Raw genomic sequence first — 17,555 nt, 5'->3', positions numbered from 1 at the left:
ATGTTCCCAAAAAAAGGAACCCTGGAGGGTGGCTTCGTTGCACATGGCATCTGTCAAGTTTTACTCTGAAGTTAATGAAGTCTCCACCAGCCAGACTCTAATAAAGTTGAAGTTGACAAGCTGTTTAAGTCCCTCACAACTAAGAAATGAAGGGGCAGCATGGGTTAACAATGGGAAGGAGTGTGCCACGTGAAGCCACATAGATCTGGGTCTGAATTCTGACTCTCTTAAAAGGGGAAACTTCTCTGAGGCTTAGCAGTCTCACTGAAAGAGAGACACTAGCTTGCTAACAGAACTGTTGTAAAGACTAGAAATAATGTACACAGGGTTGGGCATATAGTAGGCCTTAATAAATGATAACATTTATTCTTGTTGGTGGAGCCAGATAACTTGTTTACCATTCTCAGCTTTACTACTTAGTCCCTGCGTGATCTTAAATAAATCACTTAATGTATTTCAGCTTTCATAAAGTGAGAAGCATAACACCATCTCATCTCATGGGTTGCCAAGAAATTCAAATAACGTCTGCAAAAATTATTTTATAAATCTTAAAGCACCATAAGGTGATAATGATTACTATCATGTGTTAGAAAATTAAATGTATCTTTGCTCTATGGCAGGTAAGTTAAAAACAGAACAGGGGCACCTGAGTGGCTCAGTCGTTAAGCACCTGCCTTCAGCTCAGGTCACGATCCCAGGGTTCTGGGATTGAGACCTGCATTGGGCTCCCTGCTTGGTGGGAAGCCTGCTTCTCCCTCTCCCACTCCCCCTGCTTGTGTTCCCTCTCTCAGTATACCGCTCTGTCAAATAAATAAATAAAAATTAAAAGAAAAAGAAAGAACAAAACAAAATCCTAAAAGGGAACAAAAGTAATGTTAGATATTTTTGGCTAATAGGCTGGTTTTATGCTGATGTATGCAACTGAGTTTATAAATTATTAAAATAGGGTAATTATCTCTTCCATTACTTGAGTCAGGCTAGCCAGGAAGACTAGTTACATAATTTATGGATAACTTTTTCTAATCCTCCGCTATTCTGAAAAAACAAAAACAAAAACAAAAACATGTGGTTTGGGATTATAGCAAAACATACACCATCATCCTAATGTAAGAGGTATCATAATACTTATTTAAATACCACACATTGGTCTAACCTAAAAAAGTTTTTAAACTCCCAGGACAGCTGGCCTCTGTATAGCTCTGGAGAGTGGAGGCTGAGGTCCCGAGGCCACAGCACCCCACTGGGCCTGGAGGCAGAGTCCCTGAGAGCCTTGCAAATCCCCTGAAAACACCCTCCTTTCTAAGGTCATGTCTCCCAGTCTATGAAACCGTTTATATGTATTTAGAAGAATAAAGACCATTTTTAGACAGTGGTGCCTATTCTTCAGGGTTCCGATTACGTAATTCTACAAGGATCCCCTTGAAAACCAGTGAAGGCTTTTCCTGAACCTTCTCTAAGACACACACTAATGAATGCAATACTTCATTGCTCCTGTAAGATTCACTGCAGGGCTACTGGCGAACAAACTTTTCTTCCATGAGCACAAATTTGTTTCCTGTATTAAAAATGAGAAAAATCATTCCCTTGATACAAAGGCCAATTTAAGCAAGCTGCAAAATACAAAAGGGGAAATTCTCACTGCAACGTCTTTCTCATTGTACAGTATCCCAGTTGCAGAAAACATTGCCAGCTGGTTTTGTGCTTTTCTTTTTGTCCTCCTACAAAGCTTTATTCTACTGAATCTTATTAACCAGAAATCAAACCTTTTAAAAAGGTAGAGGAAATACAGCTTAAGGGTGGCATAACAAGCATTTGTGCAAAGATCAGTTCTGGTCCCAAGTGAAATTATGAGGTCATTAGATAGGCATACTGTAATAAAACTGAGATAGGACTTGAGAGGGACCAAAAGAACCACTGACTCCTGAAAAAATGCAAAGAACATACCTGGTTAGGTTGAAAGAATGAATGCTGCATTTTGATATGAAAATTGCTTTCACATAAAGAGAGATATTTTTAAAATACCCACAAAAAATCATATTTTAAAAAACAAGTTCATAGTACTCTCACCATTTTACCAATTGGGATATGAACAGTATCAGACTCTGAATGAGATTTTAAAGAGGCAATGAGACAAAAAACCAGGACGGGACTTCAAATTTTCTCTACTCTATCCTTGTCCTTGTCTCTCTCTACCAATAGTTTTTAATCCCTAAAATAATCTAACTATAGGCCTGATGGAAGACTGCAGGGGATGTTTTTATTGAGTGTAGAGAAGCTCTTTAAGTCGGAGATTTAGAATGTAAAGCCAGCAGCAGCAGGAAGTGAAGAAGATTGGGAGGAAGGTGGGGACCATGGAGCGTGGCTATGGGCTGTGTAGGAAGGCAGATTGGATCCTGGGGAGTTCAACATCAGGCAAATCACATCAATGCAAACTGTGAGGCTGGAAAAAATTGCAAAATAGAACCAAACCACTTCTACCTCCCCCACAAAAAAAACCCCACAAATGAACCAATTAATCATTAAATTTTATCTTTAAATAAGTTATAAAAAGTAGGTATTATAGGGCAACCTCCTGTGTCCAGGGCTGCAGATGAATGAACTGGCTTTAGCTGGAGGGCTCATCTGCTCCAGACTGGCCCGTCATGTTGCCTGGGGGCACCGGCCAACTCAGATCTCTGCTGGTACCTGCAGCTCATGCTCTCTGCTCAGGGGCATAGAGTTAGTGTCCCTTTGGTTCCTTATAGATAAGTAGTTCTGTTCTCATGGTGGCTCACAAGGAGGCATGGATGCCTCCAGGCTTTGCCTTGCGTCATCACATCTTTCTGCTTTTCCAAAGAGGTGCCAGGCCTGGGCCATTTTGCGAAGTTTAGCGAGATTGGGTTTAATCTGTGGGAAGAAACAGAATAACTCCCATATGTATCACAAAAAGCCAAGGAGCATATAAAAATTTCCTAATTATGGTTATTCCAATCTGTTTAGATTTCTAATTTCTGGATTCAGAAAAGAGGAGAGATTTTCTTAGGATAAGTGGGACTACAAACTCTAACTAGATTCTCATCTCTTCAGGAATGAGGACAAAACCTTTTTTCATTGTCATGTGAAACAGTAAGTTTAATGGAGTAAAGTCTACTAGATGTATCAGAAAACAAAAGTACCAGAAAACTCCATGTAAGGAAGACTCTCTAGCCCTTACAAGAGAGGCAAGCAAAAGAAGAGATTTTGGAAAGCAGCAACATGGACATTCCTATTATGCTCTCATGTTCTGTTTCATTTAAGATTATAGCGAGAACAGAAAATGTTCTTTAATTTAAACCACTCTGGGGCTTTATTGCATTACCCACATCATTATTCCTGGGTTGTTGAGTAATCAAGGCCAAACCATAATGTGAAAATCTCCTAAGCTTGGTTTCCTGCCTAATGATCCCCAAATCATAACTCTAGAGATCCTCAGAGATGGCTACCATTTCCAGCAAGGGCCCCACTTACAGCACATACCATCAAGCAAGTGGCTGTTTATAGTCTGTATTTGCTAGCAGGGGATTTGCTGTGTTTCTATCAACTTTCTGGAGCCCCACAGCAAACTTCTACATCTTATCAAACCGAAAGCCAGGAGACAACAGATGTTCAGGCTATGTTAGTCTGAACATGTGTGAAGCTTATACAATACAAAGGCATCATGTGTGTAATCTGACAGTGTAGCCTAGGCTCCGTGTCGAATTTGAAGTAGAAGATGAAATGGTGAGACTGTATATAAATAAACTTTCAATGCATACTTTATAAAACTCTCGTATTTTGGAAAGGATTAAGGTAGATTACATTTGGCTAATAGGATCTAGACCAGAAAGAGAAGATAAACTTTGCTCCCTCCTCTCCTGTCGGTCATCACGGTACCTGTCTTTCCTGTTCCAAGTGCTCTATGTCAGCCAGCGGCAGCATAGAAGGCCTCCCATGAGCACACTGGAATGGCAGCTGGCACCGGGACAGGCCTTCAATAAGGCGACAGCTCTCCTCTGCGCTCAGCCCATCATTAAACTTAATGGCCCCTAAACGAAAGACAGAAACAAGAAGGTTATGGTGTGTATAGTGGGAAACCAATCCTGACCCTGGGCCAGAGCCAAATATCTGGGAAAGTAAAAGGTTTCTTAGACTTTTTCATGTGACTTTAAGACTGCCTGAAATTGGGACTTACTGACCGTGGATGAAACTAAGGCTTCAGGACCAACCTATGTCTCAGCTTTTCCCTATGGAATCGTTGTCCTAGGAGGCATTCCTTAACTTGTTAGGATTTTGCTTTCTGAGTTTTCCTCAAGAGGCAAGGGCAATATTTTTATAGGCTGTGAAATCGAGGTCATCTTTTAGCCAATCTATTGCCAAGATCTGTGATTATTCCCTACAATGCCCATTTTATTTGCTTTTTTCTATTTCTGTAATCATCTTCCTGGTCTAAACTCTCATGTGGCCAGAACCTGCCTTTGTGCATACATTAATTCTCCCGGTCAACAAATACTTGTAAGTATATACTTTGTAGCAGGACCTCTGCCAGGCAGTGAATGAGACGGTCTCTGCCCTCACAGGCTTATGATCTAATGGGTCTAACAGGTGAGAGACAAACATTAAGCAAATAATTATACAATAGTCATAAATTTTTTTGTAGGCCTCTGATCTTTCTTACCAGCCTAATTTCTTGGTGTCCTTGGTATTCTCTGCTGCTCCTCATATAACTAATCTGTTTCTGCCTTTCAGTCTGTGCACGGGCTATTTCTACCTCTTGTGGTAAACGTTCCCTTCTATCCGGAACCCATGTCCCTCAGCTCATTCAAAGCTTGACTCAAAATCCCTCTCCTCCATGAGTTACTCCTCTACTCATATATGTCAGTCAGAATTATGGTCAAACGTATGTGTTGGTATTTTGCTTTGTAAAAGCGATTTTTTAGTATTCACTTTTAGTGTATACACTTTCTTGACCCAAACTGTATCCTCCAAGGAGTAGTAACTGTGCCTTCTACTTCTTTCCTAACAGTCATACCCCTGCCAGTGCTTAGCATACAGAAGCACTCACTAGCTGGTGTGCTGAGTCTTACCGTGGCAGGCTTGGGATGCCAACACCTTCTGGACAGTTAGTGGCAAAGTCCCTTGGATGGCTCCTGTGGTCTGGAGTAGCTAATGCATAAACACATTCTTCATTAATGGGAAAGGGAAATGGGACAACAGAGCCTTTGTGTGTAGGGTCTCTGTATGAAACCCCAAAATAAGAGAAAGGCTTACCTCCACTTGTTCTCGAATAAATTCCTACAAAGCAGAAAGGAAAACAGGCATTACTCTGTTTTAATTGTCTTTTTATATCCTTTTATAGTTTAAAAATACACCCCCTAAAGAAGAGAGTTCCAGCAGTATAGCACTTAGGTGCAAATAATTTTTTTGTTGTGAGGCACTTCAAGTCTGAAAATACCAAGACAATTTAATAGAACTCCTACTGACTAGAGAATATATTTAGCTACTGAAACCTCCTCCAGAGATAGCTCATAACTCAGGAGGTTATGTAACTGCTGAGAGCAGCCCTGATGATTCAACTGAGTCTAAGTATCAGGGAGACTTCTCACTAAGAGGCTGTTTGTACTCATGATCTTAGCCAAAACAAGTGTAATATTACACACAAATGGAATAAATACACCATGGTCATCAACACAACTGGGCACTGAGTCTGACATGCACTTAGATATATCATGAACATAAGCAGTCACTTCAGTTCCCACAGACATTTTTTTTTTTTTTTAACAATTCCCTTCAGGTCAAAAAGCTTATTTTCTGAGGCAATTTGTTCAGAAGTTTCTCCTCACCAGCATATCTCTGTCCCTCGGGTAGCCTTTTCGATAGTTACCCCTGCAGATGTTAATATTTACAAAAGGACTTCAAAGAAATTTAAAGCAGACACTATTTTTCATGCTACCAATCTGTTTAACCTCTAGAGATTAAAAAAAAACTCTTCTGAGATAAGGCCCATTTAATAATTTCTTTAAGAAAACACAAGATTTTTTCACTCTTAGAACTGGTGGTGTATATAAATCACCTTCCTAAGAGTACAACATGATAGATCTTCTTAAATCAGACTCAGAAAATTCTCCCCCTTTCCTCATATGCACTCTAGTCCACCATGCTCGTAAATAAGCACAGTTAGCAAGAGCTAGGGGTAGATACCATGTATTTTTCAAAAGCCATGTACTTCTCCAAACAAACCTACGCAAAAAGACATCTCATAATACCTGACCCACTAACAGAGCTCAATATGGACAGTGATCAAACCTAACCTCTTCACCATTCTCTCTTGTGCTTGTTCATCTGGGACTTGTGAAATACTGTTTTTTAAGCCTGGTAAGGGGGAGACAGATTATATTCTCTGTTCATTTCACATTTCAGTAGTTCAATTAATGCTTGATAATTTAAATAATATTTAAAAAGCTCATTCATTGGGCTAGAGGACAGAACTTGATAGAAAATACTCATGAGGGGTGCCTGGGTGGCTCAGTGGGTTGAGCCTCTGCCTTCGGCTCAGGTCATGATCTCAACGTCCTGGGATCGAGCCCAGCATTGGGCTCTCTGCTCAGCGGGGAGCCTGCTTCTCCCTCTCTCTCTGCCTGCCTCTCTGCCTACTTGTGATATCTCTCTCTGTGTCAAATAAGTAAATAAAACCTTTAAAAAAAAAAGAAAGAAAGAAAGAAAATACTCATGAGCTTTCAACTGTTAAGATCCAAGTAGCTATCTCCTTTTTAAGACACCAAAACTGTTCCAGCTTCTTCCAGAATCAACAAAATCTTTCCTGATCAGTGTGACTTAACATAGTCAAGAGTTTCTTAAATTTTTTTTTTTTAAATGATTTTATTTATTTATTTGACAGAGAGAGAGAGATCACAAGCAGGCAGAGAGAGAGGAAGGGAGGCAGGCTCCCTGTTGAGCAGAGAGCCTGATGTGGGGCTCGATCCCAGGACCCTGGGATCATGACCTGAGCCGAAAGCAGAGGCTTTAACCCACTGAGCCACCCAGGCGCCCCATAGTCAAGAGTTTCTGAAGCCATAAGTTTTATTTCAATTTGAAGTAAACTCCTTACCAGTAGTCTTTGAAGTCACTTTGGGAAAAGTTTTTATTATAATTTTCTGGTTAAATACTTAGGGATTGAATTACAATAAAAGATTCTAACAGATCCTATCTTTTGGATTTAAGACAGTTAGGAGGAGGAGCCTTGGAGAACAAGGCTGTGTTGGGAGACCGAGCACTGATGAAAGCAAAGCAAAGGTTGTCTGATCAAAGGGCAATTTTGGAAGGGCTAAACTCATGGTAATCCAAAAGCTGGTGCTATTAACTGCCTCTTCCTCTCGGATGTCTTCTCACCCTTAGCCTACAGACATGCGGAAGTCTCTCTCATCTGAAAACAATCAAAAATCTTTCCTCAACCCTGTGTCCTGACCTACACTTCAGACCACTCCTAACCTTTAGCTATCACCCTCTCTCTCTTCTCCTGAATGCAGCCAAAGATCTTGAAAGAGCAGTCTACTCAGTTCCACCTCCTCTCCCTCCACTCCCTCCTGGACCCATAGCAATCTGTCTTCTGCACCCCCACTCCCAGGAACAGACTCCACCATGGCACCACTGTTCTCATGATTGCAAACCCAACTTTTCAAGCTTTATGGCTATTGTTGACCACTTCCTTCTTGCTTAAAACTTCCACGGGCTTTAGAGATATTACTTTTTCCTCATTTCCTTCCTCTCTCTCTGACCAAATATTTTCAACCATCCTTTCCAGTTTCTTCTTTTCAGCAGTATCTTTCCATACCTTTGCCAAGACATATGCCCCCTGAATGCTGGTGTTCCATCAACTCCACCCTTTGCTCTCCTCTTTTTATTCTTCATATTCTCCCCACTCACTCACACTTCCGCTAGACCCTTCTCCAGCTTCTGATATTATCAAAATATATACACTGTTAACTCCCAGATAGGTACACAGAGCCCAAGCTTCTTTCCCAAGCACTAGATCTGTATGTCTGCCTATCCATTAGACACCTCCACTTGAAGGCACATTCAATGCTTCTAAACCCAGGCTCATAATCCAGCTCCCCAGGCAGGTGTACCCCTCCTCCTCTATTTCCTTCTTCTGGCAATGGCACCACCATCCTTCCAGTCATCCAAGCTAGAACCTTCAGAATCCTATCTCATCTCTTCTCCTTTATCCCTTTTATACTTTCTATTGCTCAGGTCCTCTTGATTCTACCTTCCAACTTATGTTTCAAATATATCCCTCCTCTCCATTCCCAATGCTATGACTTAGGCCCTCATCCTTTCCTATTTGAACGAGTGCAATAGTCTTTCAACTGCTCTCCCTGCCTCAAACTTTTCCTGTATCAATCTATCACACAATTTATCCACCAAATCAATCTTCTAATTTTTTTTTTAATTTTTAGATATGACTAAGGTAATTTAGATTTCTCGAAAAATGGTAGACTGGATTCATGTGGATTTGCCTGTGCTCCAAACAGAAAGACTTAGAGATAAATAAGGAGTAGAAACCACAATGAATTAAACAGGACACTATGAAAAAAGAACAGATAGATTTGAAAAAGAACCTAATCATAATTCTGGAAGTAAAATAATACAGTCACTGAAATAAACTCAGTGGATCAGTTAAACATTTGATTAAACAGTAAGTGAAGAGAGAATTTAGTTCACTAGATGATAAATGAGGGAATTGCCCAGAATGTATCATAAAGAGGTAAGACAATGGGAAATATGACTGAGACGTTAAAAAGTTAAGGTCCAGTAGACATCTGACAGGATTTCTAGGAGACAAGAGAGAATGGCAGAACGAGCAGTGCTTGAAGTGATAATAACTGTACATTTTCCACATGGAAGAAGCTTGATGAATCTCAAGAAGGAAATGGAAACAAGGCATATCAAAGTGAAATGGCAGAACACCAAAGGCAAAGAGAAAATCTTAAAAGCCACCAGAGATAAAATCACATACCTACAAAGTACTGATAACTAGTTGACAATGGACTCCAGTGGCATATAGAATGTCAAAGTAATGGAATGTTCTCAAAACGCTGAGGGATGACAATGTGAAATTCTGTTTTTAGTTAGACAATCATGCAAGTGTGAAGGCAAAATAAAGACATTTTCAAAGACAGTTTATCATTTATAGACTCTTTTTTTTTTTAAAGATTTTATTTATTTATTTGACAGACACATCACAAGTAGGCAGAGAGGCAGGCAGAGAGAGAAGGGAGGAAGCAGGTTCCCCGCTGAGCAGAGAGCCCGACGCGGGGCTCGATCCCAGGACACTGGGATCATGACCTGAGCCGAAGGCAGCGGCTTTAACCCACTGAGCCACCCAGGCGCCCCCATTTATAGACTCTTAATAAAAGAACTTTTAAAAGATTTTGGTAGAAAGAAAGCTGAACATGAAATGAACAGTAGGATTCAAGGAGTAACAGTGAACAAAGACTGTGGTAAATGTTTTGGTTAATCTAAGTAAACACTGGCTAGCCACATGCAGAAAAATGAAACTGGACCATTTTCTTATACCACACACAAAGATAGACTCAAAATGGTTGAAAGACCTCAATGTGAGACAGGAATCCATCAAAATCCTTGAGGAGAGGGGCGCCTGGGTGGCTCAGTGGGTTAAAGCCTCTGCCTTCAGCTCAGGTCATGATCCCGATCGAGCCCCGCATTGGGCTCTCTGCTCGGCGGGGATCCTGCTTCCTCCTCTCTCTCTGCCTGCTTCTCTGCCTACTTGTGATCTCCATCTGTCAAATAAATAAATAAAATCTTAAAAAAAAAATCCTTGAGGAGAACACAGGCAGCAACCTCTTCCGCCTCAGTCACAGCAACTTCTTGCCAGACACGTCTCCAAAGGCAAGAGAAACAAAGGCAAAAATGAACTATTGGGACTTCATCAAGATAAAAAGCTTTTGTACAACAAAGGAAACAGACAAAAGCAAAAGACAACTGACAGAATGGGAAAAGATATTCGCAAATGTCTTATCAGATAAAGGGCTAGTATCTGAAATCTATAAAGAACTTAATCAAACTCAACACCCAAAGAACAAATAATTCAATCAGGAAACCGGCAAAAGACTGGAACAGATATTTCCCCAAAGAAGACATACAAATGGTCAACAGACACATGAAAAAATGCTCAAAATCATTTGGCATCAGGGAAATACAAATCAAAACAATGATAAGATATCACCTCACACCAAGTCAGAATGGCTAGAATTAACTTGGGAAACAAAAGATGTTGGCGAGTATGCAGAGAAAGGGGAACCCTCTTACACTGCTGGTGGGAATGCAAGCTGGTGCAGCCACTCTGGAAAACAGTATGGAGTTTCCTCAAAAGTTAAAAATAGAGCTACCGTATGACCCAGCCTTTGCACTACTAGACATTTACCACAAGATACCAATGTAGTGATCCAAAGAGACACCTGCACCTCAATGTTTATAGCTGCAAAGTCCACAATAGCCAAAGTATGTAAAGTGCCCAGATGTCTATTAACAGATGAATGGATAAAGAAGATGTGGTATGGGGCGCCTGGGTGGCTCAGTGGGTTAAGCCTTTGCCTTCGGCTCAGGTCACGATCTCAGGGTCCTGGGATCGAGCCCCACATCGGGCTCTCTGCTCAGTGGGGAGCCTGCTTCCCCCGCGCTCTCTGCCTGCCTCTCTGCCTACTTGTGATCTCTCTCTGTCAAATAAATAAATAAAATCTTAAAAAAAAAAAAGAAGATGTGGTATATAACTACAATGGAATATTACTCGACCATCAAAAAGAATGAAATCTTGCCACTGCCAATGATGTGGATGGACCTAAAGGATAGTTATTATGCTAAGTGAAAGAAGTCAACAGAGAAAGATAATTATCATATGATTTCCCTCATATGTGTAATCTAAGAAACAAAGTAGAGAAGCATAGGGGAAGGGAGGGAAAAAGAAAACAAGATGAAATCAGAGAGGGAGACAAACCATAAGAGACTCTTAACCACAAGAAATAAACTGAGAGTTGCTGGAGGGGAGGGGGATTTGGGGAATGGAGTAACTGGGTGATGGGCATTAAGGTGGAGACGTGATGTAATGAGCACTGGGTATTATATAAGACTGATGAATCACTGAACTCTGCCTCTGAAACTAATAATACACTAAATGTTAATTAAATTTAAATTTAAAAAATAAAATAAATAACCATTGACTATAAAATTAATGACTGCTAAGGAGATTAAAAACAAGATAGAGTTAAATACTGAGCAACAGCATGGAAGATAGGAGGGGAATGATGGAAGATAAAGGGTTGTAAGGTTTTTGTACAGTTTAGGGAGAACAGAGAAACAAATTACCTGATAGTTTGTTAAGGCTGAAATTCAAGGCTAATCTAAAGGAATACAATAGAATATGTAACTTCTAAACTAGGAGAGGAAAAAAAGAAGAAATAGAGAAAACTCTAATAGAAAACCAGAAAGGAGTAAAGAAAAGATGACAAAGGCAAAAGAAACTGTCTGTTGTAAAAAGTAGTGTAGGGTGCCTGAGTGGCTCAGGTGGTTAAGCATCTTACTCTTGATCTCAGCTCAAGTCTTGGATCTCAGGGTCATGAGTTCAAGACCCACAGTGGGCTCCACACTGGGCGTGGAGACTATATTGTTTTTTTAAAAAGTGAAACACATAAATAAGAAGTATGGTTCTCTCTTCAACACCACCAATGCCACATCCCAGCAGCAGTTTTCCAGACCTTTAACAAAACACATATGTGGGGGCACCTGGGTGGCTCAGTGGGTTAAGGCCTCTGCCTTTGGCTCAGGTCATGATCCCAGGGTCCTGGGATCGAGCCCTGCATCGGGATGTCTGCTCAGCGGGGAGCCTGCTTCCTCCTCTGTCTCTGCCTGTCTCTCTGCCTACTTGTCTGTCAAATAAATAAATAAAAATCTTTAAAACAAAAAACCACGTATGTGGAGGATGAAATGCAAACTTAACAGACTATGCAAAATCCCTTTATGACTTGGTCTTCATGGTCTTTCTAGCCTTATCTAGTCCATCACTACATATATATCTTCATTTAAGCCATCTATACTGGTAGTTCTCTAAACACAGGATCTGCTCCGTGTTTCTCATATCAGTTGTTCTGTCTAGACTGCCCTTCTCCTCTAAGGTTCCACAAGATTTTTCCTAAGGAAAAAAAAATAGCTTTTCTGTGATAGTTTCCTTGACTTCCATCCCCCTGGGCACAGTAATCATTCTGGATTTCCACAGCACTTTTGAACATAGCTCTACTGGCCAAATTTCATTGTATTTATAATTACTTAAATGTCCTTCTTTCTTCAACTTGAGGTAATTCATCTCTGAATCTCTAGCACCTGGCACATAGCAGGGATCTCACAGATGCTTGTTAGATAAACGACGAATATAGGGAATTTCTTTTTTTTTTTTTTTTAAAGATTTTATTTACTTATTTGACAGACAGAGATCACAAGTAGGCAGCAAGGCAGGCAGAGAGAGAGAGGAAGGGAAGCAGGCTTCCTGCTGAGCAGAGAACCCGATGCGGGACTCGATCCCAGGACACTGGGATCATGACCTGAGCCGAAGGCAGCGGCTTTAACCCACTGAGCCACCCAGGCGCCCAATATAGGGAATTTCTAAAGAAAACAGGAGGTTACCTTCACTCAGCAACCTCCTCAACATGTGAAGCTCTGTCTTACCTCCACGATACTCTTGGTCACAGGAGCTCTTCCTCTTCGAAGTTCATTGGCTTCTCTTTCTACGAAACAGAGTGGTACTTTTCCTACAAGGACCAGAGAATCACTGGTGTCTGGAAATGTAATTTCAAGGCCCAAATCTTCCAGATTTTTGTGGTAACACCTAAAGAGATAACCTCAATTACAAAAGTATTACTTCATTCACATTTTACTATCCAAACACTGGATAGTTTCTCAAAAGCAGCCACAAGTTTTAAGAGTTGTACTGTTTTTCTCATACTTATGGTCATTTGTTTAGGAATTTATCATCAAATTTCCTTTTTGAATTATAGTAACTTTCATCTTTTTTTCTCTTTTCCATTGAGAGAAACAAGTTTGTTTCTAAGTCTTGTTCCTAAGTTTTTATTCTTCACTGACGAATTGCTAACTTCTCCTCATTGCTGGCAGTTCAAGGAGTTGGGCACAAATAAAAGGGCTGAGAATGTTCTGAATCAGCATTAAAGCAGGGAGGTAATTAACAACCCTAGGAACTGAGAAGTCCTGATTAACAGCATGTAAATAAATGGATCTGTTTCTATTATAAATTATGCCCCAGGGAAGAAGATTTATTGGCAATTGCATATTCCCAAACCTGACATAAATTCAGAGACAATTCTTTTTTTATTTCCAATAATCTGTGCTGCTCAAAAGTGGGACAGCGTCCTATCTTGTGACTCACCATATGATTTACCCCTTCCTCATGGCCCAGTGTTTTACTTTCTTCCCAAGTATGATTATGGTAATGAAAACTAAGAATCTAGAATGCACCAAGGCAAAGCAGAATGGAAGCAATTACTGCAGTAACTTTGCTTTCAGAAACAACACAGCATAAACACAGACTTTTCCAAGAAATGGTAAGAGCATTCTAAGCCAACTGCTGGAAAAAATTATCAAGGAAACACTATCCTATACTCAACATCTGTGATATAGTGGAAAGAAGAGCATTTGGAGTCAGAAGACCTGAATCTGAAAGACTGCTCTGCTCCACCACTCAAGAGTTGTTATAACCTTGAAGAAGTCATGTAAACTCACTTTGGTCTCAGGTGTCTCACCTGAAAAAAGGAACAATAGTTATACCCCACAGAATTACTGTGAGAGATTATACTGTTAAGTATCACATTCCCATGACGGTACTAACCGTAAGAGTCTCCTTTGTTCCTCTGTCACTTTTATCTCTAGTGGAGGACTTACAATGGAAGACAGTAATTTTTTCCGACCAGAGCCCTGTGGCTTTTGCTTCTCATAGGAATCTATTGGAAAAAAGATGAATGGGTTAAGAGGAGGAAGTGAAGTCTTCCAGAATTAGATAAAAATAAGGCATGGTGAGGTACAGCCATGTTAATTATTATCGTGCTTAGCAATGTGTTCCATGTTCAGTTTTAGGTTTTGAATTTCCATTATTAAAGTCAAACTAGTAAATATCTAGTCCATTTATTCATTTCACCAGTATTTTCCAAAATAAGAAATATAAGACTTAAGTCTTACATTGAAATGAACAAGGCAATGTTTCTGTAGATAGTCAATATATGTGGTTTTAATAACAGGGGATGGGGGTAATACTGTTGATTACTGAGAAAATAACACAGGTAAGGCTCAGGATTTCCCCACTCCTTCAGAAGGGTTTCCCAGTCTCTGAAGACAATTGGTCAGTACTGTTCTCAAATAGTCCCGAGCCTATGGCAAGTTTTCCTAACACTAATTTTACGGTATCTTTCCTGACAATTAAGTCTTCATCTCATAAGGAAAAGTGAACGTCGAAGTAATATCACTGCCATTCTAGTCCATGAACTATCTCCTTAGGTCCTCCCCTAACTCTTTGACATGAGTTTTCATTACTTGATCACAGGAGTAAAGATTTTCCTGGGATTTTACCATTTGAAGAACATACGACCTCATGATGAGAAAATAGGGTAGCAAAGATTAAAAAGCACATACTGACTTCGGAAAAGACATATAACAAGTTAGTGATATTGCTTGTCTCTGGGGAGAGAAACCAGTGGGATAAGGAACAAGGGTAGAAAGGAGCCCTTATTATATTACCTTTTATACCTTTCAGACTTGAACTTACTTGATTATACCACCTATTCAAAACAAATTTTATAATAAAAACAATATACTGGGTCTTATGAGCTGGTGGTAGTTTCTGCCAGATGAAGTGTTAAGATACATATAACAAGATCATATGGGCACACAGTGTATCTTTATGCTGGTCACAATAAAGTAGCCTAATTCTTAGGTACCCAACCATTAGGGTCAATGATAAATGTATGGCAAATATATCTTTGACCATTTAAGACCACCAAGTTCAAATCACCAGAGCGAATCACTATGTTCTTTCAGTTATAAAGGAAGCCAAACCAGAAGACTTCAGCTTAATTTTTTAAACATAAAATTCATCTTTCCTCAAAACAGTCACAGGTAGAAAAACTCCTTCAGTATACAAGCTCTGCAAGGGAGTGTCAAATCTCTTCTAGTCCCAAACAAATCCTTACCCGTAATCAGCTGCTCTAAACGGACACGCTCATGGGCAGCATGCTGATCCACTAAGACCAGCAGGTTTCCACCTAGAAGATTAGCAAGGATTACTGGAGTTTCAAATTCTCAGATCTACATTAAAATAATCATGTTGTGTGCAGAGAAAAAAAAAAGATTAATTCAAACTATTTAACAACATAAGCGTAAGGGAAACATACATACGTAGTAGTAACAATTATATCCTTCATTTCTTAAAAAATTGAAATTATGGGGGGGCGCCTGGGTGGCTCAGTGGGTTAAAGCCTCTGCCATTGGCTCAGGTCATGATCCCAGGGTCCTGGGATCGAGCCCCACATAGGGCTCTGCTCAGCGGGGAGCCTGCTTCTTCCTCTCTCTCTGCCTGCTTCTCTGCCTACTTGTGATCTCTGTCTGTCAAGTAGATAAATAAAATCTTTAAAAAAAAATAATTCTTTAAAAAAAAAAAAAAAAAAAAAATTGAAATTATGGGGAAAACTATAACTAATTTATTCCCGATGAGAAAGTCTTTAGTTCATGATATTTCATTTATAAAACAAGGTTAAGGCCCTATATTCCTAATGTTTAAAGACTGATCTTGCTTTATTAATTCAAATTGATACAATGAAGGACTTTACACACATTATCATAATCAGCTGACTTTGATTTACAAGCTACTCTGGAGCCCATGAAGAACGTAATTCTAGTACACTTTTTTTTTTTTCCCAGGGAGTACACTTTTAATAAATGACAGATGTTGTTCACTTTAAGAAACATTATAGCCAAACATATAAATTCAATTTGTTGATTTACATTATATAATAATTATGTCTTTTAAATATAAGTGTAATTAGAATTTTTTTTTAAAAACATCCTTCTTCTGGCCAACTTCAACTTTTCTCACAAACCATTTACATATTAAAAAAGGTGGCCGCCAGATCTAGTACACTTTAGATCAGAGATCAGCAAATTTTTTCTGTGGCTTTTTAGGACATATGGTTTCTGTCATAACTACTCAACTATTCCTTTTGAACCAAAGCAGCCATAGACAATATATTAACACTGTAGCTGTGTTCCAATAAAACTTCATACTGAAATATTAATTTCATATCATTTTAATGTGTCAAGAAATATTATTCTTTTGCTTTTTTCAACCACTCAAAAATGTAAAAACCATTCTTAGCTCCCTGGATGCACAAAAGCGGGGTGGTTGGATCTGGCCCTCCAGTCATAGTTTGCCTTGCTTCAGACTCAGGCTTCTCAAACTCTGATGAGCACACAAATAACCTACGGGTCCTGCAGAATCTCATTCAGCAGATTAGAGATGGGACGCAAGATCATACAATTCTTTTTTCTTCGAAAGATTTTATTTATTGGAGACAGAGAGAGCATGAGCTGGGGGGGTGGAGAGAGAGAGAGGGAGAAGCCAACTCCCCGCTGAGGAGGAAATCAGATGTGGACTCCATCCCAGGAGCCCAAGATCACAACCTGAGCCAAAGGGAGACGCTTAACTGGCTGAGCCACCCAGGTGCCCTGAGATTCTGCAGTTGTAACAAATTCCCAAGTGATGCTATTTACAGACCATGCTTTTGAATAGCAAGGCTTTTGACTCTCAAGTGCAAGAGAGAAGGCAGAATGTTTCTACCCAAAAAGCCAAACCTACAGGGAAATCCCTTTCTCACTGAGAGGACTGACTCTCAATTACATTAATACATCTTTTTGTCTTGTAATTTTATCACTTTGGGCCAAAGGGTTGAGGTTTATTGCTATTGGTCATATTGAAATAAAAGTTCTCCTCTTGAATTTGATCAAGATAAATAATTCCTGTTTTTCCCATTTCTACTAAAGAATTGAATGTTACTATAACACCATCAAATTCATGGCATGGGAGCTTAAGACTTAAGGGAAAAAAGGAAGTAATTTTTCTGACGGCATGTTCAACCACAGGAACAGGCCCTAAAATGTTGAATTTTAAATTCCTTTGAGGATAGGAGGAGTTGCAGCTGGTTGTGATGAAGAGGGAACATCCTGTATTGGGCAAAACAATGGAATAAATAAAAAAATTGTGAGGGAGTAAGCTCAAACTTAAAATGAGTCGGCATGAATTACCAAGAGTCAGGGGCCCTAGGAAATCAATTCTGTACCTGATGGTAGCAGAATGATTTATAGTCTATATACTGTTCACAACATTTTCTCCATTCCTTGAATAAAGCAGAAGACAGGAAGTAATTTAATCATTTCAGAAGCTGTATTTTTGATATTCTAACACAACAGAATAGCAGTTTCATAAGGGGAAGGAA

At 39.7% G+C, this 17,555-nt stretch overlaps 1 protein-coding gene across 1 annotated transcript in view; it reads right to left on the bottom strand.

Annotated features, from left to right (window-relative positions):
• Positions 1–2,505: 2,505 nt before the first annotated feature.
• LOC308345649 (acylphosphatase-1) overlaps positions 2,506–17,555 on the bottom strand; it is a 47,295-nt gene continuing 32,245 nt past the window's right edge. The window contains exons 8-14 of the mRNA XM_080808042.1: positions 15,258–15,329; positions 13,904–14,015; positions 12,730–12,889; positions 5,266–5,289; positions 5,082–5,160; positions 3,892–4,043; positions 2,506–2,886 (exon numbers count right to left, since the gene is read on the bottom strand). Coding sequence (XP_080664168.1) covers positions 2,761–2,886; positions 3,892–4,043; positions 5,082–5,160; positions 5,266–5,289; positions 12,730–12,889; positions 13,904–14,015; positions 15,258–15,329 — 725 coding nt within the window. The 3' untranslated portion in view covers positions 2,506–2,760. The remainder of the gene's footprint in view (positions 2,887–3,891; positions 4,044–5,081; positions 5,161–5,265; positions 5,290–12,729; positions 12,890–13,903; positions 14,016–15,257; positions 15,330–17,555) is intronic.

Source organism: Martes martes, assembly GCF_963455335.1.
Source record: "Martes martes genome assembly, chromosome: 7".
In the NCBI taxonomy this organism is placed as follows: Eukaryota; Metazoa; Chordata; class Mammalia; order Carnivora; family Mustelidae; genus Martes; species Martes martes.
The sequence above is the reverse complement of the archived record's forward strand: the minus strand, read 5'-3'. Positions and strand labels throughout refer to the sequence as shown.